General features: G+C 39.8%; 1 protein-coding gene across 1 annotated transcript in view; it reads left to right on the top strand.

Moving 5' to 3' along the window:
- Positions 1-26,037, top strand: part of GRIK2 (glutamate ionotropic receptor kainate type subunit 2) — a 1,473,996-nt gene that overhangs the window by 1,104,924 nt on the left and 343,035 nt on the right. Inside the window, exons 12-13 of the mRNA XM_029595353.1 lie at positions 4,649-4,767; positions 15,301-15,518. Coding sequence (XP_029451213.1) covers positions 4,649-4,767; positions 15,301-15,518 — 337 coding nt within the window. The remainder of the gene's footprint in view (positions 1-4,648; positions 4,768-15,300; positions 15,519-26,037) is intronic.

Raw genomic sequence — 26,037 nt, 5'->3', positions numbered from 1 at the left:
GTCTCTGCTCAGTTCAGGTAAACTTTCATGAATATATGACGCATGTGCCTAAGCTGGCCCACATACTGAGAGGGCAGTTTTGCAAAAAGTCAATGTCTGTGCAGGAAAGTGGGTGGGCTAAGGGTGTTCTGGTTCAAGAGTACGTCCTGCAGTTGTTCTTTTGTAAAATAGATGAGCGTACACATTACCAAACATATTTACACACTTTTACACCTGACTGGCACAAGTGGAATCGGACTTGTCTGCTGGCTGCAGTTTTTGGGTGGGAGTTCTGGGCGAACTGATGGGGAGTTCACCGTGAAGTCCAAGAGGGTCTGGGTGAACTGCTGGTGCATCGAAAATGCACCTCCAACAGCAAGGGTGAAACAGTGTTTAGAACAAGAAGGCTAATCTCATATTCACAGATTAGGGTACAAGATGTTATGTTTCATTAGATGTATTAGTTTATAAAATGTGATGCATGCTACTATCAAAGGAAAGGTGTGGTCCTAAAAAGTCTCATACATTCCTGCTACTTTAAAGTTAAATTTTTAGTCTAATTATTCATAACTTATATATGAGTGTATGTATATATGTGTCTGCCTGCCTGCCTATCTGAGAAATCACTAATCAGACATTTCTTATGAATTTAAAACTTTTATAACACACCTTATTAACTATAAGCACTCAGGGCATAGTACATATTTCTTGAAACACTGAGCCAAAGATTAGAAGAATGTATTATCTCTTGGAATACATGAAATAATATATTTCTTTTTCATTTTCAAGTGTAAAATGTGGGAAAATGGGTTATGTTTGTGTGTTTGCTTAGACAAAGTATACAGTTTTAACAAAAACTGGGCCCTCCCCCTAGCAACGGATTTTTAGTTTGCTCTTAAATATACAACAAAACAACACAAGAGAGAGAGACAAATGAAATCACATCAGAATTCTTAATTATAAGGCAATCAACCTCAATAAGCAGCATGTCAGTTTAATTCCAGAGAACCAAATTACATATTCTTTGTTTGTCAAGTATCGGCTCTTATTTGTTTTTTTCAAGATAAAATATTGCTTTGAACATTGTCTTGAGAGGGTGAAAACGGCAAGGTTTGATCTTTGGAATATGACGTTGGGAAGATTATGTTAGAGAAAATTGCATTCTCAGAAGTGACAGAAAACTGTGTTTCATAACTTTGATTAAATGATGGCCATTGATACCTTTGTGAAGGGTGTATGTGTGTGTGTGTGCTAAATTGGTTTCATAACCGAGTGGCTTTTAAGATCTGAGGAAATCACATTTGGGGGGGGGGGGGGGGGGGTTTGGAATATATTGTCATCAGATTACCAGCTGGACTCCTTAATCTTTTAAATTTGTTGCTGTGTTCTTTTTGTGCAATCTGTGTACTATTCACAGCATGGACATCTCATTTTAAAAATACATAGCTAGCAGGCTGTTCTGAACAGGTGTACGTTAGAACAGCGTTCATTAGCATCATACCATTGTCAAGGACATAGGGACGAGTAGATTCCTAGGGCCCAATTCTATGTGAATTTTCTCTCATTTTAGCTCAGGAGAATATTGGGGGAATAAATTCAAAATTGTTGTTAGTGGGGTGCCACTAAAGTGGCACTTCTTCCCATGCTTACTGGAACACATCGGCCAACTTGATTGATCAAGGGCCTTCAGCAGAGGTGAATTTACAAAATATTACTCGCGTAAAATTTAGCATTTGCACGCATAAATAGCATATATTCTCATACATGCTCTTTTATAACAACAAATATACAACATATACCTAAGTGTTCTTGTCGAAATATGCATTTGTAAAAAAGGGGCAGTTTAGAAGCATCCATGGCGGGATCAACATTTATGCACATATGTTGCTATTTTAAAAAGGTCTTGTGCATATAGATTTGGCAATTAGCATATTTTTACACCTGCTACTTATCTTGCGTTAAGTGCTATCAAATGTGTTTATACAGTATTATTGACTGGGAGGTCTGGGTGAACTGGTGGGATATCAAGCTGAATAACCAGGAGGGTCTCAATGACCTGGAGATGTACTGGGGAAACTGGTGGAAAAATCAGAAAATACATTAATTTCCTTGGTATGCTCATATTAGAATAGTTGCTGATTTATACGTGTAAATAAGAACTTATGTGAGTAAGCCCTATTTAAATTTGAAAGGTAAAATCTCTGGTTCATCACCACTTAGATGGTTGTTCCAGCTTAGCAGGCTAAGTATTGGCATTTAGCAGCCACCATTTAGCTGGATAACTCTCAAAAAGTACTATGTATCTGGATAAATAAGATAGCTGGGAAAGCATGAAAAAAGAGCTGCTTTTCCATGTTAAGTAGCACTTTTTAAGACTTATCCGCCTATCTTAGTTGACCAGATAAGTAGCATTTTTTATTAAAATCTGGCTAACTTAATTCTATATTCATGTGTATCTTTATATACATGTGAATATTGCAGGGAATATTTACACATATTTTATAACCTGCGAGTATATGATATGTGTGGTTTATAAAATTCTATGGTAGATCTGCATGCAAACCCCAAGACATAAAGGGGTAGTGCTGAGCGGAAAAGACCCCTTCTTGTAAAAAGAGGAACCAACTCAATCGTTTTAGACACTGTAAGGTGCAGCTTTAATCTACATCCATCTGTATTAACAGTGATTCTACTAATTCATATCCAAACGGTGCGTCGAGAAACAACAGGTTTCTAACCCCCGACTGGGATCGTGTTTTGCCACATCGGTTGCATCGATAGGGAGCAGTTTCACAACAAGAGTGCCATAGTCTATAGTATAAAGTAAGTAGCCGGTTCGGCATCTCACTGGACTTCATTTTTGAACTGTTTATAAAGTTATTGTAATCTCTTTGTGGTCCTTAAAATACCAAGGCAGCTGCTACCAGCTGCTTACTTTATACTATAGCTTATGGCACTCTTGTTGTTGTGAAACTGCTCCCTCCCGATGCAACCGATGTGGCGAAACACGATCTGTAGAAAGAAAAAGTCACATTCTATTCATGGTTTTAAAACATGGGGAATACCCTCATACCAGGGCTAGTGCACATTTCCGCCCACCGGCGTCTTTTACTTTTATGTACTACCGCCAATTTGGCTGCCCAATTAAATTGCAATCATGGGGTAACCTCCTTTTTGTTTAAACCATGATACACTGCCGCATTTCTTAGCAGTTTAATTCATTTCTCATTTGATTTCATTTCCCAATTTTGTCTTTACAAAACACGATCTGTGTCAGGGGCCTAGGAACCTGTTGTTTCTCAAGACAACGTTTGGATATGAATTAGTAGAAACACTGTTAATACAGATGCATGTACATTAAAGCTGCACCTTACTGCATCTAAAACAATTGAGTTGGCTCCTCTTTTTACAAGAAGGGATCTTTACCACTCAGCGCTATACCTTGATCTCTCAGGATTACCTGTGTGTGTACCATATCTATTCTCCACCTTGTATATGCCTTTTGCTTGGACTGTAGATCTGCTTGCGGTCATATATGCACATATATAGGATTGCAAGCAATTATTTGAAAGTTCTCCTCCCTGTGAAAATGTGAACAGTGTCTTCTGATCATCCTGCTGCAAAAAGAACTGCCATGAAGATACTGTTCACAATCCTACCTTAGTATCTACCGTGTATACAGTAATCCACACATGTCTTGTACTCCTCGCTTGGCACTTGTACACCATTCTGAGAACTAGGTTGTATATAGAAAGTCATAATTATTCAGTTCTTTTTCAAGGCTTGAGTTTTTCATGTCTGTTTTCAGGTGTGAGTTTTGTGTCATTTAAAAAAATATATTATTGTTTTGTTTTCTTTTAATCTAAAACTCATCACAAAGCTCACTTTCACTGTTACACCACAGCATTCCTACAGCTCAGCATTGTTGAACACTGGTACTTAAGGGGGAAAAAAGACAGGTCTGCCTTTCAGACAATCCACCATGAATATTTATGAGATTTATTGACACACAGAGCCTGATTCATCAGGTTCTTTTCTCACAGACTAGGAATAGGAGGAAAGCCTTTAGTGAATCTGGCCTGTACTGGCTTTAGTTTATGGCTAAGTTAAATGGGCATCCAAAGGACCAGTGTTGGACAACCCTGACATCGCTGTATATTTGTTGGTCTCCTTCTGTCATTTTTCAGTATTTGCACTTCAGAGATTTGCTTTCCTGCTTCCCTCACCATCCTTTTGCAACTATCAAACTTGGTTGTATTTCTTTGAATCTTTGCATTTTGATCACTCTCTGTAGATCTGACATCTTTATGGCTTCAAGTGATTGTCTGCCAGGTTTTTTTTTTTTTAATAATAATTACAGTGTGATCCTTGTTAATTACTATACAGGTATGTTCCAAGCATTTCTAATTCTCTTTATGAACGAGGTATAGCCATATGGTGCTTTGTAGTTCCATAGTAATATCAGAACGCATTATTAAGGATATACCATCTTCTGTCTTATTGCTTTACCATATAGTTTTTTCTGAAATATGATGCAATCACACTATAAGAACTTTCATTCACTGTTTTCGATTTAACCTTCTCTTGTTTCTCTGTTTTCCTTTGCAGCACCAGAGTGCTTCGGCTTTCTGCATATTAAATGTGTTCTTTTCTCCTTCAATTACCACAGGTTTAGTCCTTATGAGTGGTATAACCCACACCCTTGCAATCCCGACTCAGATGTGGTGGAAAACAATTTTACCTTGCTAAATAGTTTCTGGTTTGGAGTTGGAGCTCTCATGCAGCAAGGTATACGCTTCATCCTGCTCGATCCCCTGGGCGCCATGTCCCACTTTTTGCTGGGGGCTCCTCACTTGCTCTCTCTGGCACAAGTCTTTTGCATGGGTGCCTCTGTGCATGTAGCCACTCAATAGATTTTCGTTCATGTTGATGCATTTTTACTGGAGGCCTTTTCAGCCCAGTCCCTGAAAATTCCAGTTCAGAGAACACAGCAAGCAGTCACCCACCTCACAAACACAGAAACATACGCATGTAATTATTTTTCTTAGCCAAATAATTCAAAGAAAGTTATCCATGAGCCAGCCAGAGTGCATCACAAGATAGACCAAACTTCAGTAATGAGACAAGTAATACCATTTATAGGCTGACTCACTTCAACAAAGAATTTCCTCTTCCACATGACTTCTCTTTCACCAAAAAAGGTTGAATAATGATTGCATGGTTAGACTATTGCATTATTATGGGCAAAACACAAAATTTGACAATTGGAAAACCTATTTTGCAGCAAGGCATATAAAGGCCTGATTAACTAACATCTGCATTTCATAATTAATATAAAATAAAAATAAACATTGCATGTCAAAATGCATGTAAAAAATATGTTCATCAATGATTACTAAACTTAGGAGCTGATTGACTAAGCTTTTTCCCATAGACTGGGAAGGAGAAACCAAAGCCTTAGTCAGTCGGGCCCTTAGTATCATTTTGCTCAGGAAATAGTTTGCATACAAACCACTGAGCTCTAGTAGTGTGGCCTAACCCTACATTTAACACAGTTTCTTGATAGGAAAATAACACTTTATTGTCCTTAAATGGAGTGTTCATTTCCATGGGCCATCCAATAAACCAGTTTGTATCAGGTGACATTATGTTTCCAGTCTTGGTTTTTTCACATTCTTGTTTTAATACCTTTTTTAGGGATGTGCGAAGCCCAAACCTTTTGGTTCAGGCTTCGTTTTCGGCCTGCCATGGGAAATATTGGATGTCCCGCGGTTCGGGCCTTTGAAATTCGGGGGGACCCAAATTTCAGGTTAGTGCGCACTAATGGGAGTGTTAATGCACACTAACCCGAAAACAAAATTTTCCCAAAATGTTAGGAAAAATCCATTGGTTTTCAGAGTCCTCAAACCAGGACAAATTAGGCAATTTTGTTGAAATTGCCTAATTCGCCCTGAACGATAGCACATCCCTAACCTTTTTGGTTCTTGTGTTAATTGAGAATACAAAAAGCAGGCCTACAAATACCACTAGTGATGAAAGAGAAAAAACCAGGACTGGTTCAGATAGCTCCCTCCCAAAAACAATGGGTTACAACTCATCCCTGTTGCAAAAATGTATTGCCTTGTTTTAATTTTTTGCCATGCAGTCTAAAATGGGCATTACTTTTAGCACAAGATGTTATATCAGTAAAAATGATAGCCCTTCTTTATTAAGGTAATGAAGTATAGGCAATAATATTATTAAAAAAAATAATAATTATGATATGATTGTAGACTGCAAAGGTCCATCTAAATTTCAATAAAAAATGAAAGCCTCTTTAGTAGAGAATAAATTTCCATTGGCACTGAATTCTTTGCAGACTGTGATACCTGTTAAAAAAAAAAAAACAAAACCTTGTATACGGTTTGTAATTCTGTGGGCAACATCTACAAAAGGACATTGACAAGGTAGGGTCAGTTCAATGAAGGACCTCCAGAATGGTGCATGGCCTGCACAATAAACCATGCACAAAGAGATTAAAATATGTACTCTCTAGAAGAAAGGAAAGAAAGGGGAAACATGTTACAAGCATTCAAACATCTAGCAGACTTCCACGAATGTAAATTTCAAAGACAAAGTGTCAAGTAGGTCATATGAAGCTGAAGGGATGAAGGTTCAAAAGGAATGTGAGAAATGGTGGAAGAATTCCAAAAATGGCAAGTAGGAATGTGCATCTGTTTGAAACAAAAATGTAAAGTATAGCAAGAAAGCCAATTTTTGTTTTATTTCAAATTAAAAAAAAATGTTCATGAATATTTTTTGTTTTTGGAAAATACTGTGTTCTGTTAGCAAATAGTGCACCCTATTAGCAAAACAGTGTGTCCTATTTGCCATTAGGGTTCACTATCCCCCCCCCCCCCCCCCCACCTCAATACAAAATAAACTCCTGAAAACAAAACAAAAAAAAACCCCTAACAAAAACATCCCAAAAAATGAAAAAGAAAACCCAAAACAAAGATTTAAAAAAAAGTGTGCACATCGCTATGGGATATACAGAAAGGGTATCAAATGACCAGAGGAGGGGAGATGACCACAGATTAAGAAAGAGAGCTGTGGCAGCACTGTAGGCAGGCATTGATGGGCAGAATGGGTATATTAAGTAACTCTCTCTCTGCTAACATCTCCCGTACATCTATGTTTCTATAATAATTATCAAAAGTTGACAGAAGTCAATGCATCCATTTTTGAGGGCAGAAACAGAAGTGAGATGAATTGCTATCTGGAAACTATGGAATTTGTTGCCAGTGGATGTGGTCACAGCAATTAATATAGCAGGAGTTAAAGAGTTTGGAAAGGTTCCTGGAGAAAAAGGCCATTAACAGAGATTAACTAGGTGACTCTGGGAAACCTAGCACGTATTGCTGTGCATGAGCAACAAGAATTAGGATCTACTTTTTGTGATCGGGTGATCGGCTACTGTTAGAGACAGGATTCTGGGTTTGATGGACCTTGGTCTGCCCTAGTACGGCACTTCTTATATCCTTATGTTCTTATGGGCAGGCCCGTGAATACAAATATTTATTGTGCAAGGCCGGAACGGAAGCTGCAATGAAAGGTATAATAGCTGAAAATGGTGAAAATAGGTATTTAATGAGACATTTTGAGTCAGCCCTGATCTGGTGCAAGGAATGCATTAGTTGTTGTCTTATTTTCTTATGAAAGAGCCTCATTATCCCCTTTTAACTATGCTGTTCCCCTAGAGAAAATGCCAGGGGAACTACAAGAAGCATACTAGGGCCATGATGTCTGCACAATCTAAGGGAAAGAAGGAAAAAAGCCTGCCTATACTTCAAGTTCCACACTATTTCATTTGCATCCTGTTTGAAACAATTATTCGTTTGAGTACCATAGGAATAAATGGGGAAAATACTGGCACTCACAGACATACAAAAAAGGCTAATTGCAATCTGAAGGACTTCCCATGTCTTAGCTAATGATAGCAAATAAAGCCCCTGAGTGCTGTCCAGCATGCATATACACCTCACAACAACAAGGAACAGTGTATCACCAGTATGATGGTGAAAATTTCAAAGCATAAGTAATGCAAATATGCAATACTAAATACTAATGTGGGTGTCAGCAAGCCAGGAAAGTGTATAATACCTCTCTGAATAGAGGTGCCCTGGTTCTTGTGATCATTCACCCTTAATTAATTTTTTTAGTATAATTTTTCTTTTTGCATTTAAAAAGTCGAAAACTGAAGTGCAGTCATTGGCCCTGATAAATACAGAAATCATATTTAATAGAAACAAAATAACCCCGACGTCAGTTGACGTTTTGAAAAGTCTGCCTCAGGGGGAACTTTCTTCATATCTTGTGAAGTCTTTCGCTCCAGAGTGAATCCTGGCCCCATGTAGGCTTTGATTTCCAGTAGGCGTTGGTGTCGGGCTGGCTTGGGGCAGTCTCTGGTATTGGGTAGAACCTGGACTAGCTTGGGGCAGGCCTAGTGTGCCTGGTAGGCCTCGGTGTTGAGCTGCTGTTTTTTGGCCAGGGGTCAGGGCCTGAAGATACTCATTTTATTTATTTGTTGTTGGGTTTTTTTGTTTGGGGGGAGGAGTTTAATACTTTTTCAGTTTGGCAAACAAACCAAACCAAAATAAAAATGTAATTAACTGAAAGAAACTGAACCCCTGCACCCATCAAAATGAAAAAAAATGGAGGCTGCACATTCCTAACACAAGGCCAGTGTATGTTCAAATATTTTTTAAAAAATGAAGTTTTTCTTCTATGCAATCTTTATTTTTCATCCTTTACTTAGTTATCCTAACATACACACATAGTAAATGATGGCAGATAAAGACCAAAATGCTTCATCCTGCATGCCCAGCAAGATGTTTCATGTAATAACTGCCGCTCCGTGCAAGATACCCTAATGATAAAGAGGTACCACAAAGGGACAGGATTTCTAGGACCTTCAACACATCACATACTTATCCCTTACATAAAACATGTAATTCTCTCAATCCCTACCTTGCTGTCATGGCCTCAGAATTTTACTGCCTCCCTCCCACATAGGCCAACAAAGGTAGCATCCATTGGAGCCTTATTCTATCACACAGAAGAGCTCTATTGCTGTGTCTCCTACTCTGCTTCCCCAGCAGTCATTCCATTATAGAGGGACTTTTTCTTCATTCATGCCACTCCTTCAAATACCCTGTCACCTTATACAACAGAGCCATCAAACATTATGGCTAACATAGCTCCTTCTAGGCTAGGATGCCTTGCATACCTGGTGCTGGCATGCTCTGAACAAAAGATGTATGCCAGTGATCATGGATGTAACTATACCCTTTTCAAACAAGTGAATACATCTATAGGATAGACTGATGGTTGACATTCACTATCGTGATGGTTCTATAAAATATGCTGTTCAGGATCACCAAAGAGAGGAAGATCCCTATCAGCTGTGGCCAAGTAGCACAAACAAACATGGGATCTTTTAATGTTAGTAATGTTTTGCCCTAGTGATGGGGGTCGGATACAGTACAAACATGCAGGCATCACATGCTAATGCTCATTGCCTGGCTGACAGAATGGCATCCAGCATCTCAGCCATTAGCACCAAACGCCACCCACCTACTTTGCTGCCACAGGTCCTCTAGCACCACTATGAGGATGAAGAGGTCAACCCCAGTGGGTGGGGTTGACCTCTTCTACCATATCATGTCAGGGTGAGAAGGGTAGAGTCTGCAAACATTGTGGCTCAGTCCATTGTGTGCTGCTATGATCAGAGTAAAGCTTCTCTAGAATAAGAGCCTGATTTTAACACTTGAAACTGGGTTTTACATGTGTAAATGCACTTTGCCCCTGTAAGTGACTTTTCAAAATTGCAATAATATATGCCATTGAATTGTCCATAATATTTACCCAAATTAACTGCACTTAGCTCGGATAAATGACTTTTGAAAATTGCTTTGACAGTACGTTACATTTACATGAGTAACTCCTTTGCAAATTTACTTGTAATAGTTTACTTTGCACTGGTTGGACCCATTCAACTAACAAAACTCTTCTTTATTTTTTGAATGTTTAATTAGACTGACCCGGGTCCTGTGAGATAATTGATCTTGGACCAAAAATCAGAGCAGTGCACCTTGCTTGTTTGATACTGGGGGGCAGAATAGAAGGGAACAAGGATATCCTGATGGAGGAACTTTAATCCCACCCCACCGAGAGGCACATTTTTTTCCATCCCTTCCACCAGGAAAAGGGAAATCAATAATGAGAAGGCAATTTTCAAAGCCATTTGCAAGGGTAAATGGTGATTTGCATAAGTGTGTTCTTTTAAAGATTATATCTCCCGTTTTATTGTTTTAGAGAAAATTATTTTTTTGTATTTTTGTTATATGACTTTTATGTATTCTTGTAATCCGCAATCATTTTATTCTATGCGGAAACAAATTAATTTGGCTGTTTGAAAACTGCCTTCTGTTAATATGGCTAAAAGTGAGCAGAGAACTCCCCAAACTGTGGTTTTTTAGTTGCATTGAAAGGAGACTTTTAGGGGAGGGGGAAGGAGGTTGGGTAAGCTCAGGGAGGGAAATAACATGCATAGATTGGATTTTTCAAACTTATGTGGGTTATTTTTCCTACAGAGAGTACCTATACAAAAAGCAGGTGGAAATATCTAGGGGTACTTTGAATCAGTGGTAAGTTTAAAGGCACAACTAAGAGGTCGATTTTAAAAGCTTGGTGTGCACCAAAATCAGGAGGTACACACACAAGTCGGGCTCGCACGCACCCACCGAATTTGAAAAGCCACTCCGATGCCCATTTATCTCCTGCGGCACGCACATCTCAAACATTTTCAAAAAGGGGCATGGTCTGGGCAGGGCATGGCCATGATATGTTTCATAAACCTTATGTGCATGGACGTGCACCCACATCCCCTACTTCTGCTAGGGACGCGTTCTAAGTTTAAAAATAAAAAGAAAGCCATTTCTCAGGGGTTTAAAGGATCTGGGGTAACTGGGGTAATGTAGACATTCAAATCAGGGGGTTTGGAGGACCTCAATGTTAACTAGCCAAGCTGATGGATGAACTGGTGAAACTGACAATGGCGTGGACATGTGCCCCTTTTAAAATTCCCCGACTTATGCGATAGAAGTCAGATTTATGCAAATAGGCATGCGCCACTTAAAATTGGGTGCACACGTGAGTGCAGTCAGGCTATTTTACAATGTGCGCATATACCTGTACAAGTTATAAATTGGCTGTGTCCCTGGGTGTGCACTTGTGCACACATGCTAGTTTGCGCCTGTGCACCACTGTGAAAGTTACCATCCCTGTGCAAAATTTTATTTTCGAAAATTGGTGCAAAGTCCATAGGTAAAAAGTACCTGTGGGCATCGTCGCACCCCCCCCCCCCCTCAAAATTAATATTTTTGCTTGTGTAACAATAAAATTCCTTTCTGCTAACATTTGGTGCTCTTACTGGCTTTTCCTAGGCCTAGTAGTGTAGGTGCAGGAATGATGGGCCCAGCCAGATAGTGCATTCTTGTGAGACTGTGAGACAGTGGAGATATGAATGGGGGGGTGAGGTGGGGGTGACACTCATATGCATTAGTGCGTTGAGATATTTGTGGACTATTGATGCAGCTTTTCAACAGTCCAGGTGCTGCAATGTTCCTTATCGATCCAGTGGAATGGAACAAGGTAAAAGAAAATAATGAGGCATGTGTGGCACCCAATATTTTCCATGTAGGAAAAAAAACAACACATTTTTCTTCCTTTAGAGGGTAATTTTCAACAGAAAAGCCCAGTTACCAAAGAGTTTTACCTGTGTTAAGTGCACTCATTGAGGGTAAATGGGCTCTTGAAAATTGCTGTGATAGTTATCTTACATGTACATGTACATTTTCTATTGAAAATTACCCTGATAGAATATAATGGAAGCTACACAGGCAAACTGAAAATAGGTCAGAGTTACTCCAGTAGTGAGTAGGAGCAAATATATTTAGGGTAGATATCATAGCGAAATATAAAAGCCACGTATCTAGGTGATGAATGAATGGCCATATCTGCACAGGAGCAGAGACGGCACAGGGCCTGACAGGGGCAGGTATAAGCTGTCCCAGTCTAATGCTTGGTCCAAATTATTTGCTCCCCTTCTAAATAACGTTTTGAAGGTTTGAAACCACACTGGATAGTGGCCAAGTGTCCAGTTGTATGACAAACAGGTATTTAGAAAAAATATGATATTTTGCTGCTGTTTGCCTCCTGGAGGTCAAAACTACAGGGCAATGGGGTCAATAGTGACTCCGTAGAGTTTATGAGCTTTTGGGTGGGAATGTGCTATCATTTGTTTGTTTCTTGCACACAATTTGTTTTAGTGTGCATTAAATGGAATATTTGCATACACAATGAAATCTGCAAGATAAAACCTTTTTAGCACATACTAAACCAATTTAGGGTAGGATTCATCATTTCTCGTGGAATGATGAATCCCATGAAAAAGGGGGCGGGGGGGGCGGGCGTGCAAAAGGCCGCAGCCATTCGCACTACGACGATGCGATTTCGTCGGCCATGGTGCAACCGGCTGCAGCCTTTCACGCGAATAGTGCCACTGTAAAAGGTGGTGCTATTCGTTACACTACTGCCGGCGACAGTGGTGCCGCGGCCGAATCCTCCCCCTCCCCTCCCGGTCATTTACATCCTATCGCATGCGAAAAGCCCCTTTTCGCGTGCAATAGGGGTTTATTGCGTGCACTAGGGTCTTATCGTGTGCGATAAGGCCCTAACGCATGTGATAAACCTTTAGAAAATAACCCCCTTAGTATGCTAAAACAAGATGAAATAAAATAAAACAAAAACAATAAGAAATTCCCAAAACACGTGAAAAAGTTTAGGCTTCATGCCCTCGCGTTCAAGACTGCATCTAAAGACAGGCCGTTTGTGGCCTTCTAAGTTCATAAACCACACTATCCTTAGATAATTCTTTAGGTTGGTCCATCGAAGGGTATCACAGCCTGCAAAGATGCCAGTTTTCTCCAGCACCACTGCTGCTAATTGGACTCAGCAGTACACAACAGCCCTGAAGGTTACATGATAGAGGGGACCCGTACGTGACTTGCTGACACCGCCTCCCCCAGGAAACCGTGGGATATAGTGCTGGACAATGACGTTACCTTGAGTACATGACAGTCAGCCCCTAATCAGGCTCTGTTTCACCTGCTTCTGTGGCTCTCCTCTTATGTTCTCGGGTAAGATATGAACTTGTGGTAATTGGGACACCTCCGGCAAATCTTTGTCCACTACTCTTTTCCTCCTCAGTCCTGTTTGGTTTGGCTTTTTTTGACTTTTTGAATAGAGTAAAATAAAAGGTGATACTGTGATAATGACAAAGAGCGGTCCAAGCTGTGGGGCATCATGGTAAATTCTTTAGTGTTATGATGTCTGATTGGCAAGGCATAGGAGCATCTACCTGGGAAAGGTACTTTTCTGCCTTTTTTTTTTCCTTGCAGAATTCTAGGCAAAAACAGGAGCTGGAGGTGTCTGTCATGTCCAAGATTGTCTGCTTTTTTATTCGACATGACAAGCGTAAGATGAGCTTCTGTGTAAGATGGACTGGTGTGAATTGTATAGTCCATGTTTGATATACCACGTTCTTCTTCTTTGCATTGACAACATGAAGTATCTTTGTTCACTAGAAGACGTGCTATCTTGCTGGACTTGTTGGTTAAAATGAGCTAATATGAGAAAAACTCAATTGCACAATTTCTCAGGAAGAAAACAGTCCACTTTGATTTCACTCCATTTTACCCATGTGCTATATAAAATATTATATATTTTTTGCATTCATGAACAACTGAAATATTTTTTCTTAGAATGTCTCTTCGCAAAATATCCCTCACATTATAAAACATATTTATAAATGATCATAAATATTAAAATTTAAATTAACAGTATTACGCATAATATGTATTATAACATTTATATGTTATAATATCTGTCAATCGTATTTTCAGACTTTGAGAGTCTTCAGACTTTATGGGTGACTTTATATTTTTCAAATTATTTTTTAAGCTAATTACTATTATTTATATTCAACATTATGTCTTACTTGAAGAAAGCTTTTCACTTGAGCACATGAACCCCAGCTCAAGGGATGAATCATTTTTACATATACCCAACTTAAGGGGGAAAAAAACTTACTTGTCACAAGTATGTGGCACATTTATAGATGTTATTGAGAAGGAATTAACAACAATTGAATAGTTTACTTTCTCTGAAAATCCAGTGAGATGAGTATATTTATTTATTTATTTTATTTATTTATTTAACAACTTTTAATATACCGACGTTCGTAAGGCACATCACGCCGGTTTACAAATAACTCAATTAAAGTAGGAATTACAATGAACAGGGGGCAGGGGATGGGAGCAGGCCAGATAGAGGAGAGGGCTGTGGGAAATAGGAGAAGAGAGGGAAACGATAGGTAGCGTGAAATAGAGAAAAAAACAACCGTAAAAATAAAAGGAACTTATTTACAGAAGGATCTATTTACAATAGTTGCAACTAGAATAAGGTTGTTTATATAATACCTGTTTAAATAAAAAGAAAGAAACTTGCATAGGACTGAAAAAAGTACTTTTTTATTACTGGCAATATTTTTCATAAGCCTCAAAATTCAGACTTTCTTTTTCTAGGCTTTTCCAAAACTCATGTTCACGTAATTGTTAAGCCTTTATTTTCAGCTGTGGCTCAGCTGAAATGGGGTCCTGGGAAATGATCAGGGTCCATGTGCCAGATATGCACTTTGAGCGAATAAGTAGAGAAATGCTGCGAGTTTAGTTTCCTTGAACAGTTTTGAAATCGTGTATCTCTTCCTTGAAGGTTCAAATCCCCTGACACTTTTGGAAGAAGGGAAGTGGGGAATTCATAGGCATAAAATCAGATGGTCAAAACATTCCGGAAAAAACACTATAGGGCTTTTTACCCATAGGTGGCAAGTTTGAAAATTCAGCAAAAGTTCCATGATGCATTTTGCAGAACTTTTGATTACACAGTTTTCTCAGTTTTAGTTTTCCTTTCTTCCAGAAGTTATAGAAATGTAAAATTTTGCATAAATCCAGTGAACATTTTCTCTTTGACATTTGGCCAGTCCTGTATTTACTTACAGTGTACAGTTGGTACTGTAACTGTAAGGTTTCTTTTCTCACTACATATGTTTGCCACAGTCAAAACGGGCCTTACAATTTTACCATAAGCAGTCCTTACACAGAAACTCTTGCTTGTACTTTACTGTGCTTTGGTTTCACCCTTTCCCTTGATTTTCATCAGGTTCTGAGCTGATGCCTAAAGCACTCTCCACCAGGATAGTGGGAGGCATTTGGTGGTTTTTCACCCTTATCATCATTTCCTCGTACACTGCTAACTTAGCCGCCTTTCTGACAGTGGAACGCATGGAATCCCCCATTGACTCCGCAGATGATTTAGCGAAACAAACCAAAATCGAATATGGAACTGTTCGAGATGGTGCTACCATGACCTTCTTCAAGGTAGGTCTTCCTTGTTTCTTCTGGAAATAAAAAGAGTGTTATAAAATATCTCATGTAGCTCAAGGAGAGAACATGCATTGCTATTGACCATAGTTTAGTTGGGGTGGAGGGGGGAGGGCGAGAGTAGATACAAATAAGAGTATTGAAAACAAATTTAAAACAATCATAAAGACCTTACACATCTGGCATTGTAAGAGCAATGGTAGCACTATTAACATAGAGTAATCATATTTTTGGAACCTCCAGTGTATAACACATGCAGTTTATGAACTTATTAATTACTCCAACTATGGTCAATTAGAGTTCATGTTCATCAGAGCAAGAACTCATTCAGTTTGTCTAATGTTAGAGGTTTTATTGAGCTGTTTTATCAATTAAAATTTAATTGATTGATATAGTGATTGTTTAGGTGATTTAGAAAGTTAGAGGCAGTTACAGTTTCTAAAGTAGCATTACAGTTTATTAACCAGAAGCTTGGCAGAGATTTCATTCAGAGCAATCTCAACTATATGTCTACCTACACTGAAGGTAACCACAGACCTCTTAATTAAAAGTTAGTTAGTTTTCTCACCACGCTGAGAAACAGCAGCTAAAGGAGACAGGCAGCTTCGCTCCGTGAATGCACCAGTGACTGTACATGTTCTTTTTGTAGGTCTGGTGGCTTAGTGGAGTGCAGGCATCAGGTAGCATCTCTCTTCTCCAGAGATCAAATTGAGGTGTAGGCAGACTTCTTCTGGTCCCGCAGGATGTAGTCTGTCACTTGGGGAGAGCTCTTGGATGGCATGTTTTCCCTTCAATGGCAGGAATCCCTTGTTCCTTTGTTTCACTTACTTTTTAGCAGTCTATCTGAATAATGATTACACAATCAATGCATATGAATGAGGGCCAAGCACTGCTCTAAGATTGGGAGTTTTACACTCTTTTTTTTTTTAAAGTTAGCATAGAGATCTGCATAGTCTCAAAAAAATGCCATTAGAGAAGTGTCCTTCAATCAGTATCAAAGCCCCTTGTTTGGGGAGATCTAACAGTAGACAAACTGGTATCCATGCCAGGATAAGTTTTACAACCTATGCATTCCTCCTTCAAGGTCTGTATTTCTCAGTCTCAGCACAAATAGAAGAATGTCTATGATGCTTTGCTGTCATTTTTCATATTCTTTGAATTCAGAGAGAATGAGCTTGTTTAAGATATATTCAGAACATTTTAGTCTGAACTCTCCCTTCAGAATACTATCTTGTCTCACTTTGTGTGTGTGCACTTGTGTGTGTGTTTCCTTTTCTTCCTCCTCCATTAGATTTTCAAATCAATTGAAACTGGGACTGGGATCTGGCATCATAAGCCTATATTTGCAACCCCCCTATTTTTTTATCCCTTCCCAATCCAACTATCCCAGTCATCACAGTGACCATGAACCCAAAGCTTTCTGAACCATGGGCACTAAATCTGGTTACCAGATGTCTCCATGGTGCAATGACTGAGACTTCCTCTTCCCAGGAGCCATAAACACTGCCTCCAGAGCATCCCCAGTCCTGCCAACTAGGGAAGTGGAAGGCCTGATTCAAGAATAAAAAGACTGTCTAGCCCATTATCTTGTATCTTATAATCCATCCCGCCTTCCGAGGTCTGTGAAGTTCAATAAACAGTGTTTGTTTGTATGTGTGTGTGTGTGTGTGTATGTGTATGTGTGTGAAGTGTTAAGTTCACATACTGGACTGAGAGTGCACTCTTAGCTGTAGGATGCCATCTCTGAAATGCTCTCTTAAGAAGTTAAACTAATCACCATTTTACGGGTTGAAAAATATCAGTTTATATTGTGATGCAGAATTGACAAAGTAGTTTATTTGCCTATCTCTTCATTACTACATAGACATAGCTGTTAAGCAATTAGAAATGAATTGGACTCAGTGGGCCTTTAATCCTCTTTTAATGTGACTCATGCAACTGCAAGACTTTGATGTTTGTTGACCACTTTCTTAACAAGTATTAAAATGTGTTTATTTATAAAGAAATTGCTGCTGTTATAGTATATTCATTCTCTTTTCAATTGTTAAGCATTTGTGTTATGGTATTAATTTTATGATTGTGCATTGCAGTTTATCAATAAATGTGAAAAGAGGTGATCAGCAAAAAATCTTGCAAAAATCTAAATTATTATATTAAGCTGAGAGGGAGGAAATTATTGTAAAATTATTTACAATTAAAAGAACATTCATACAAATAGGCCAAAATCTGCTATAAAATGCATAATTATTGCTCCAACTGTTACTTACTAATACATATTTAATTTACAAAAATGTGTTTTCTCAAAGGTGCAAGAAAATATTTAGGGCTTCTAAGTCATGCTTATAACTGAAAAACAATTATAAAAAGGAAACCATGTTGGTGGTAATTATATAAGAAACTAGGAAAGAATTGTCAATATGGAGTCACATGTCACTGTTAGAGACCTTCATATAATAGAGCTAATATATCACATAAGCATTGTGAAATCGCTCACTTGTCTAATGAATGGTCTCATATACAGTGTTCAAATGTTGCTTATTTTTTGAGAATTTATTTTCATATAAAAATCTCTTAAAAAGTAGCAGCTATTCCTTACATTGAGCTCATATTCTCAGCAAAATACCAACTTCCACAAGTAGCCCAACACTGGCTATGTTTCACTGACTTCCTCAGGGGTGTGTAAATTCGAGTTGGTGTGCCTTTAAAATGCTGACTTTAGTGTGCACTCCTGTGAACATGGTTCATTTTATGCCTCTAAGCTCCATTTAAGAATACCACCTGATCCCAAATTGACCAATCTCTAGAAGGAAAAACAAAGACCAAACGCTGACCTGGAAAGTCAAAAGTATCACAGATGTCAAATGAAAGCTAATCAGTCAATGGTTTCATTCATGCCATTGGGTTGTATTGTATTTAATAAATCCTCTTTCTGTAGTTAGAATAGCATACTGGAGAGCACTGTACTTAGAACGGGCAGCTTTACTACAATAACACAGTAAGCAGCAACAAACACAAGATGTCTGGGTACTCCAAGCACTCCAACAAATCTGGGGATATTGCTCACAGCATTAGATAACACTGACTGGCATGTGCTATCATTACATCCGATATTTTCAGATTCATCGTTAATTGCATATTCCTGTGGCCCCAATATATGAGATTGAGTGGTGAAAGCGGTTTTACCATGCAATATTAGGATTAGTAATGATGAGCCTGATATTGAAAATTTCCCTGCCAGAATTCTGACATACATGACAACGATATCTGGACAAGTTTTAGAACAACATGTGACCCATTTGCAAATAAAACGCAAAGCTCACACTAATTCTGACTCAACAAATGTTATATTCGTAAATCAGTGTCACTGTCCCCACCTGTACATTGGGGGGGGGGGGGGAGAAACATCTCAGGATTTGTTTATGTGAGCACCGTAGCAGTCTCAAAACATGTAAGGAGCAAACTCCTATAGTAAACCATTGTATGATGTACCCTCACCATTTTGAGGACTTACGGTAGAGTTTCATTGACTCTAACACAATCAAAATGAGGGGGTGATTTAGTGTCTGCATTAAACCACAGGGAACAAACATTTGATTTTTTTGGGCAGATGGTCTTCTTCAGTCATCATATTTCTATATTTTCAGTTATACCTAAAAAATCCAGACAATAGACCTGCCTCCAGCAATGTAATTGGTTGCTGCTCGACACTCACACAGTGGAAGAAGCAGTGGAAGCTGCTTTTGTTGGACATGAAGGGCTAAACAAGCTCCCCTCCCCCTCCCCTCCCCCACCCCCACCCCCACCCTGTGACTTCTTGTTACTGTCTCAGCCAACCTCTGTCTTACTGGCACTGCTGCTCCTTCAGGGCCTCTCTGCCTCAGAGCAAACCCCGAGCTGTTTAGAACTCTACATCTCTGACATTGCGCTTCCCATTAGCTTTTTATCCGTTCTTCTCCTCCTCCATTTCTGCTATCCCAAACCTATGCCTCCCCAACTCTCCTCTCTATTTCCCCTTCTCAACCTCCCCTCCCTCCTTGTAGGTTTGCTCCCTTTACCTTCTCCTATTATGTGGGCCCCTTTTCCTTTCTCTGTGCATCAAAAGCTGCCTCCATTCTTCATCTCTGAAAGTCCCTCATCTCCCAAATCACCTCCTCTTCTCTCATCTTTTTTCCTCCCCCTCCCCTTCTCTCCCTCACCTCCAACCCACTCAATATTTCCTCCTCCTCCTCTCTTACCTTCCAGTCCCTCTCACTTTCCATTCTTCTTCTCCTGTTCCTTATCTTTAACAACCCCCATCATCTTCCTTCCCTCCTCTGACCAACCAGCTTTTCCTCATCTTCCATCCTAAGCCTATCTCAACTTTCACATCCCCCTCTCTTCCATCCTTCCTTTCCATTCCCCTTAATCTTCCATTCTTCCAATCCTCTTTCTCCCCTCCCCCATCTTCCAACCCTTCCTCCTCTGCGGCAGTCAGACAAGAGATGGAGAGGGAGTCTGACACCGAAGCTTCTAGCCTCCTCATGCTGCAGACTCTTCTCTCTTCCACTCACAACAGCTTTTGAACTATTCAGGATGGAGTAGATCCGCTGGCAGGAGGAAGAAGATAAAAGCACGGGCCACCAATTCTGCTCTCCTGCCACTATCACCACTAAAGAGGGGGATGTGCAACTGTCAATCTTCGGCCCTGTGGGCCATCAGTGGAAAGATGGCAGCAGCAACAGCCAAATGTCTTTCATCCCTGTACAGCCACAAGAAAACTGACAAGCAGCTATTTTTATTTTTTTTACCAAGATTGGAAAAGAGTTGCAGTGCCCCTAGTGGATGGCACCTATGGCTGCCAGCACATTGACCACAGGCTAGTAGGATGGTCTGTAGGTGTTTGCTTAAGTCCCTGTGCAAAAAGAAAGGCAAAGGATTACAGTTTTCTGGTCAGGGTTTCTTTAATTTGGAAAAGAGAGATTAAACTGCTCCTAGGACTACATTTCCCAGAAGCCTCCACAAAGTTTCTGGGCAAATCAGTAGGGAATAGTCAGCTCTTGGGCAGAAGCTGGCTGCCAGGTGAAATGAGTTAGGCAGTTTTAACAAGTGGAGTGGTCACGAAGGGGGGGAGTAGGAGAAATGGTGAGTAGACAGTCAGCATCATGGTGGAAAATTCAGAGGAGGACTCCGAGCCATTATCTACAGACATTCCATTCCTTAAGAAAAGTTCTTTGATTAAGCACAAGTGACATGTTTCTCTGCTACACACTGGAAAATTTGGGACTGAGAATGTAAGAATAAGGAGTAGATTATTATATCACACAGGAGTGGGGGAAACACTTCAAGCAAGCATGGAATGCTGTTGGATTTAAGAAATTATACTTTTGAAAATCATTTGCCTCTTTTAAGAAGTTAAAGTGAATATTTTTTTTTAAATTTTTTTTTAACAAGTGGAACAACTGATATATCTCTAAGCTGGCTACTTTTTGAAATTGGAATAATGAACTGCTCTACACCAGCCTTGCTTTATGTTCCCCACATGAACTGCAGTAACTGATTAGAAAGGAACTATGAGTTGTTGTTGTTTTAGAGACCTTGGGCTTGTTGTCAATGTGAACCACTAGGAAATTGCCTGACTAGCAATCTCTTGCTTTGACCACTGAAAGTTGTGTCAAGGCACTTAAAGCTATGAGTAGATTTTGTTTGTTTAATGCAGCAAAGAAGTGAGTGAGAGTCTTATCTTGATGAGACCTGGGGAAAGAAAACTAGCAGAGCTTAGGTTCCAGTACTGCTCATTGTCATTCACAGAACACAAAGTTTATAGGCTGTAACACTTTTTTTTTTAATGCCAAGACCTGTTCTGTGCAGAGATAAGGTGGAAGCAGTTCAGGGAAAATTCTGTTTGCTTCTGAGAACTAAGGCCTAGATTCATCAAAATGCTATAAATTTCACATGAATAACACCTGTGATAAGGAAAAGGGCTATGGGCTATGAGAAAGAGAGAGAGAGTGATACTCTTAATAAGGCCTTCATAGTAGTAGTCAAATATTTATATCACTATAGGAGGGCCAGCAAATAACTTGAGGTGAGATTTTGGTGGTGGTTTAGGGTTTTGGGGCCAGTTTGACATGCAGAGTAAGACGTACGAACAGCATAATACACATTGGTGAAGATCTGACATCATTTGGAGTGAGGAAATTCTCACAAAGATCAGATTTCTACAATGTTCTCTTGCCCTAGCTTGATGGACTATAAGAGGGTGCCTGCCCCTTTCAAAAATTTGCAGTCACACCATGCAGTACCACAATTATCGAGTGCATTATGGCATTAACGCCATAACGCATTTTCATGAATGGCCCTGTAAGTTTGAGCTAAGCTCTGATTTTTAGACTGAGGCCCTTAATTCTAAGAAGCTGTTTTTCTTGTGTAACCCCCTCTCCATTGGGGGGGTCACCTTCTCTACCTTGGGGAGCCTGCGGTAACTCTCCCAAAGTGAGGAATTAAGTCACTGTGGGGGGGGGGGGGGGTCGTAGGCTGGGGGCAGCTGAGCTGCAAGGCCAAGACTGAGTGCAGGACCCACGCACACCAGCACTTCACAAAACCCAATGTCCGCAACCAAATTGTTGCTCCAAAACGAACAGACAGTTTATTGAGGTAGCTTCAGTTACTGCAAATAAGGTACAGCTCCCAACTTCATAGAAACGCTAGATAAGACCCTATTTGCTTCCTAGAAGGCCTCAGACACTTTAAATTACAGTCCACCATGTATACCTTAAGTACCCACAATGTAAAAATCTCTTCTCCCTCTTTTTTTTATATCGTAAAGCACTTTCTTTATGTCTGGGATGGCTTCAAGCTACTCACTTCCCTTGCAGTAAGAGAAAATGGGAGACTCTCCACCCTGTTTTCCAAGATCCAACTGGGCACAGGAATTTTTTTCTTGCCCCAGCTGCTCCTTTACTCTTTCAGTACTTTTAACTCTTAAATCCAGTTCCAGTCACTTTACGCCGGCTCCCCTGAGTCCTTGTTAAAGGATCTTTGCCAGTTTCCCCTTGAAGCCCCTGGAGAGGGTTCAGACTGCTGCCTTCTCTTCACACCGTGACTCTGGGGGAGCCCCCACCCTTGCTCTAGGTGAGGGTTATATTTCCTTCTCACAAAGCCCAACCCTGATGGAATGAACAAACCTATCAGTCAAGTGTTACCATACACTCCCTCTGAGCACTGGATAACCTTGTGTTATCTGGAACCTTCCCTGCTCTTATGCCCTTTATACCACTTCCCCTGAGGGGGAAATCAAACAACCCACAGTGCATCCTCTGCAGGTTACATTTTGCAGACCTTTCTGTTGCCCGGGGGCTACACTTGTTTTCTGCATATGATTATGATAATGGAAAGAACAAGAATGTTTTACCCGAGAAGGGGAATTTGAAACCAGAGGGAGATGGTGTTTTGATTTGTGTAACCTAACCAGGTGTGGATGGACTGTGAATGCTGCCTTCAAATAATATATATATTTTTTTTTTAAAGAACAAACATGACTTTGCTTCAATGGTATATGAAGGCTAGATGTGGGTTCTAATCCCAGCTACAGGAATACTGAACCTCTGTTGTTTACACTGGTGTAAAGGGAAGAGTCCTCCATAGCCTCATGACTCCTCTCAGGACCCCAAAGCATATCCAGAAAACCAGGCTTCTGCAGTTTTCCTACATAAGAAGTTGCCATACTGGGTCAAACCAAGGGTCCATCGAGCCCAGCATCCTGTTTCTAACAGTGACCAATCCAGGCCATAAGAACCTGGCAAGTACCCAAAAACTAAGTATATCCCATGCTACTGATGCTATTATTAGCAGTGGCTATTCCCTAAATCAACTTGATTAATAGCAGTTAATGGCCTTCTCCTCCAAGAACTTATCCAAACCTTTTTTGAACCAAGCTACACTAACTGCACTAACCACATCCTCTGGCAACAAATACTAGAGCTTAATTGTGCATTGAGTGAATAAGAATTTTCTCCAATTAGATTTTAAATGTGCTTCTTGCTAACTTCATGGAGTGCTCCCTAGTCCTTCTATTATCCGAAAGAGTAAATAACCGATTCACATCTATCCATTCTAGACCTCTCATGATCTTAAAGACCTCTATCATATCCCCCCTCAACCGTCTCTTCTCCAAGCTGAACAGTCCTAACCTCTTTAGCCTTTCCTCATAGGGAAGCTGTTCCAACGCCTTTATCATTTTGGTCGCCCTTCTCTGTTCCTTCTCCATTGCAACTATATCTTTTCTGAGATGCGGCGACCAGAATTGTACACAGTACTGAAGGTGCAGTCTCACCATGGAGCGATACAGAGGCATTATGACATCCTCTGTTTTATTTTCCATTCCCTTCCTAATAATTCCTAACATTCTGTTTGCTTTTTTGACTGCCGCAGCACACTGAGCCGATTATTTCAATGTAATAGCAATGCCATACTGGTGGCAGTAGGACCCAGTGCCATGCCAGTTAGACTTTTGAATACTTGTTTACACCTTGACAGAGTGCATTTATTCAGATTGGTGAAAGCAGTGCTCCAGCCAAAGAGACAAATAAGCTAATCCCCTACACAAGCAATGGCTCTGTGCCTGTTTTTCAGACAGTGATGAGGTGTGCATGTGCACATCAATATGTGCACTCCTCACCAGCCACAGACCGTTAGAATAGAACATTTTTTTAAAAAAGTAAAAATATCCAAGTCTGGGGTCAGTGGCTCAGGCCCCCCTGCCCACCAACAACTAACACGTGGTGGAGTAGCCTAGTGGTTAGAGCAGTGGACTACAACCCAGAAGACCAGAGTTCAAGTCCCTCTGTTGCTCCTTGTGACCTTGGGCAAGTCACTTTCCTTGCCATTGTAAGCCCTCTGGGGCATAGGGAAATACCTACAGTACCTGCATGTAATCCACTTTGAAGTGCTATGAAAAGTGGAATATAAATCTAAATAAAATAATGGGGTGTGTATGCACTCCTCACAGCCACTGACTACCAGATTTGAACATTTAAAAAAACAGAAAAAATATTTGGATCTGGGATCTGCCCCCTCCTACCATGACCATCAAACTTTCATCACCTATAGCCATCAGGACCCGTGCTGGCTTTTTAGCTGCTCTGTGTGAACAATTACTGTGTTTGCCTCCACCCCCAATTCATTCACTCTCTGTCCCAGGCCCTTCAAATAAAGCTCATTTCTCTCCAGCAATCTATAATTTTATAATTTGACACCCATTCCACCATGGAACTCTTGGTCAAAGGAAGGGTATTAGGTACCCTAGGACAAACTTACAGCCTTGCACACATGCCAGCCTACACCCAAGTCACTCACCCTGAACAGACACACACAATGCATGTCTAACAAATTTTACATGGGAAAAGAACATTCAGAAGTATAGTCTTCTGAGGCAAAAATATCACAACATGCATATATATTTGCATGCACTGCTGGGATGCCAACCAGAAAACTCTGCTAAATGACACTTGGAACTCCTATAGAATTATACTTTTTCTAATGTGTGTTGTGTGTGGGCTTGGTCCTCAGAAAGCCATAAATAAATAGAATTACCATTACAATATGGTAAACCTCTCAAACCAAAATAACCCTAACTACCAGCACTCAAGCAGTAACAACCTTATGTTTGAAACGGCAACACTGCACATACTACACAAGGCCCTAGAATACCAATCATCTCCTATTAGGAAAACAGACCAGACTGCTATAGATCCCTACACAAAAATTACATGCAAGCAAAATACCTCATTTCAGTCACAAATGCAGAATACAGACAGACCCTGACCAAATAAAGAATAAAGAGAACTGAACGTATAAATAGAAACATACAGAGAAGAAGTTAACTGAAACTCACAACAAACCATCCTCCATTATTTAAAGCAATAATGGAAAAACAGAAACATTACCATTCTTCATAAAACATTAAATAAAATCAAGAAATATATAGCCTCAATCACTAAGAATAATAATCATATTCATAAAAAGAATAAATATTTTAAACCAGTTACTGAACAGAACAAATACCAATAAAATATTTCAAAACATCAGAAGAATAAAAAATCTAATAATTCAAAAATGCTCTATTTCTAAAAAAAAACCCAAAACAATAAAATATTTCAAAACAGCAGAAACATCAAATTATACCCAATAATTAAAACTAATAAGGATTTAAAGAAATCTCCTGCTCTCCATACCTGAGATCTTTTAATTTCCAGTGACCCTGTTGTGGATTGGGGGAGGTAGAGCCACACAGACTTTTATCTTCTCTCTCTCTCTCTCTCTCTCACACACACACACACACACACACACACACACACTAACACATTCATTCTCTCTCACACTCCCTTTCTCATATACATGTCTATGCTCTCTTTCTCTCTTTCTTACACACACACAGACCCATATTCACTCTCTCACACATATGCAGGCTTTCACTACCTCACAGACAAATTGTGTGCCTGTAACAATCTATATGTAACACTCAAGCTCTCATAGGCAT

This window comes from Rhinatrema bivittatum, chromosome 3 (genome assembly GCF_901001135.1).
Source record: "Rhinatrema bivittatum chromosome 3, aRhiBiv1.1, whole genome shotgun sequence".
NCBI lineage: Eukaryota > Metazoa > Chordata > Amphibia > Gymnophiona > Rhinatrematidae > Rhinatrema > Rhinatrema bivittatum.
The sequence above is the reverse complement of the archived record's forward strand: the minus strand, read 5'-3'. Positions and strand labels throughout refer to the sequence as shown.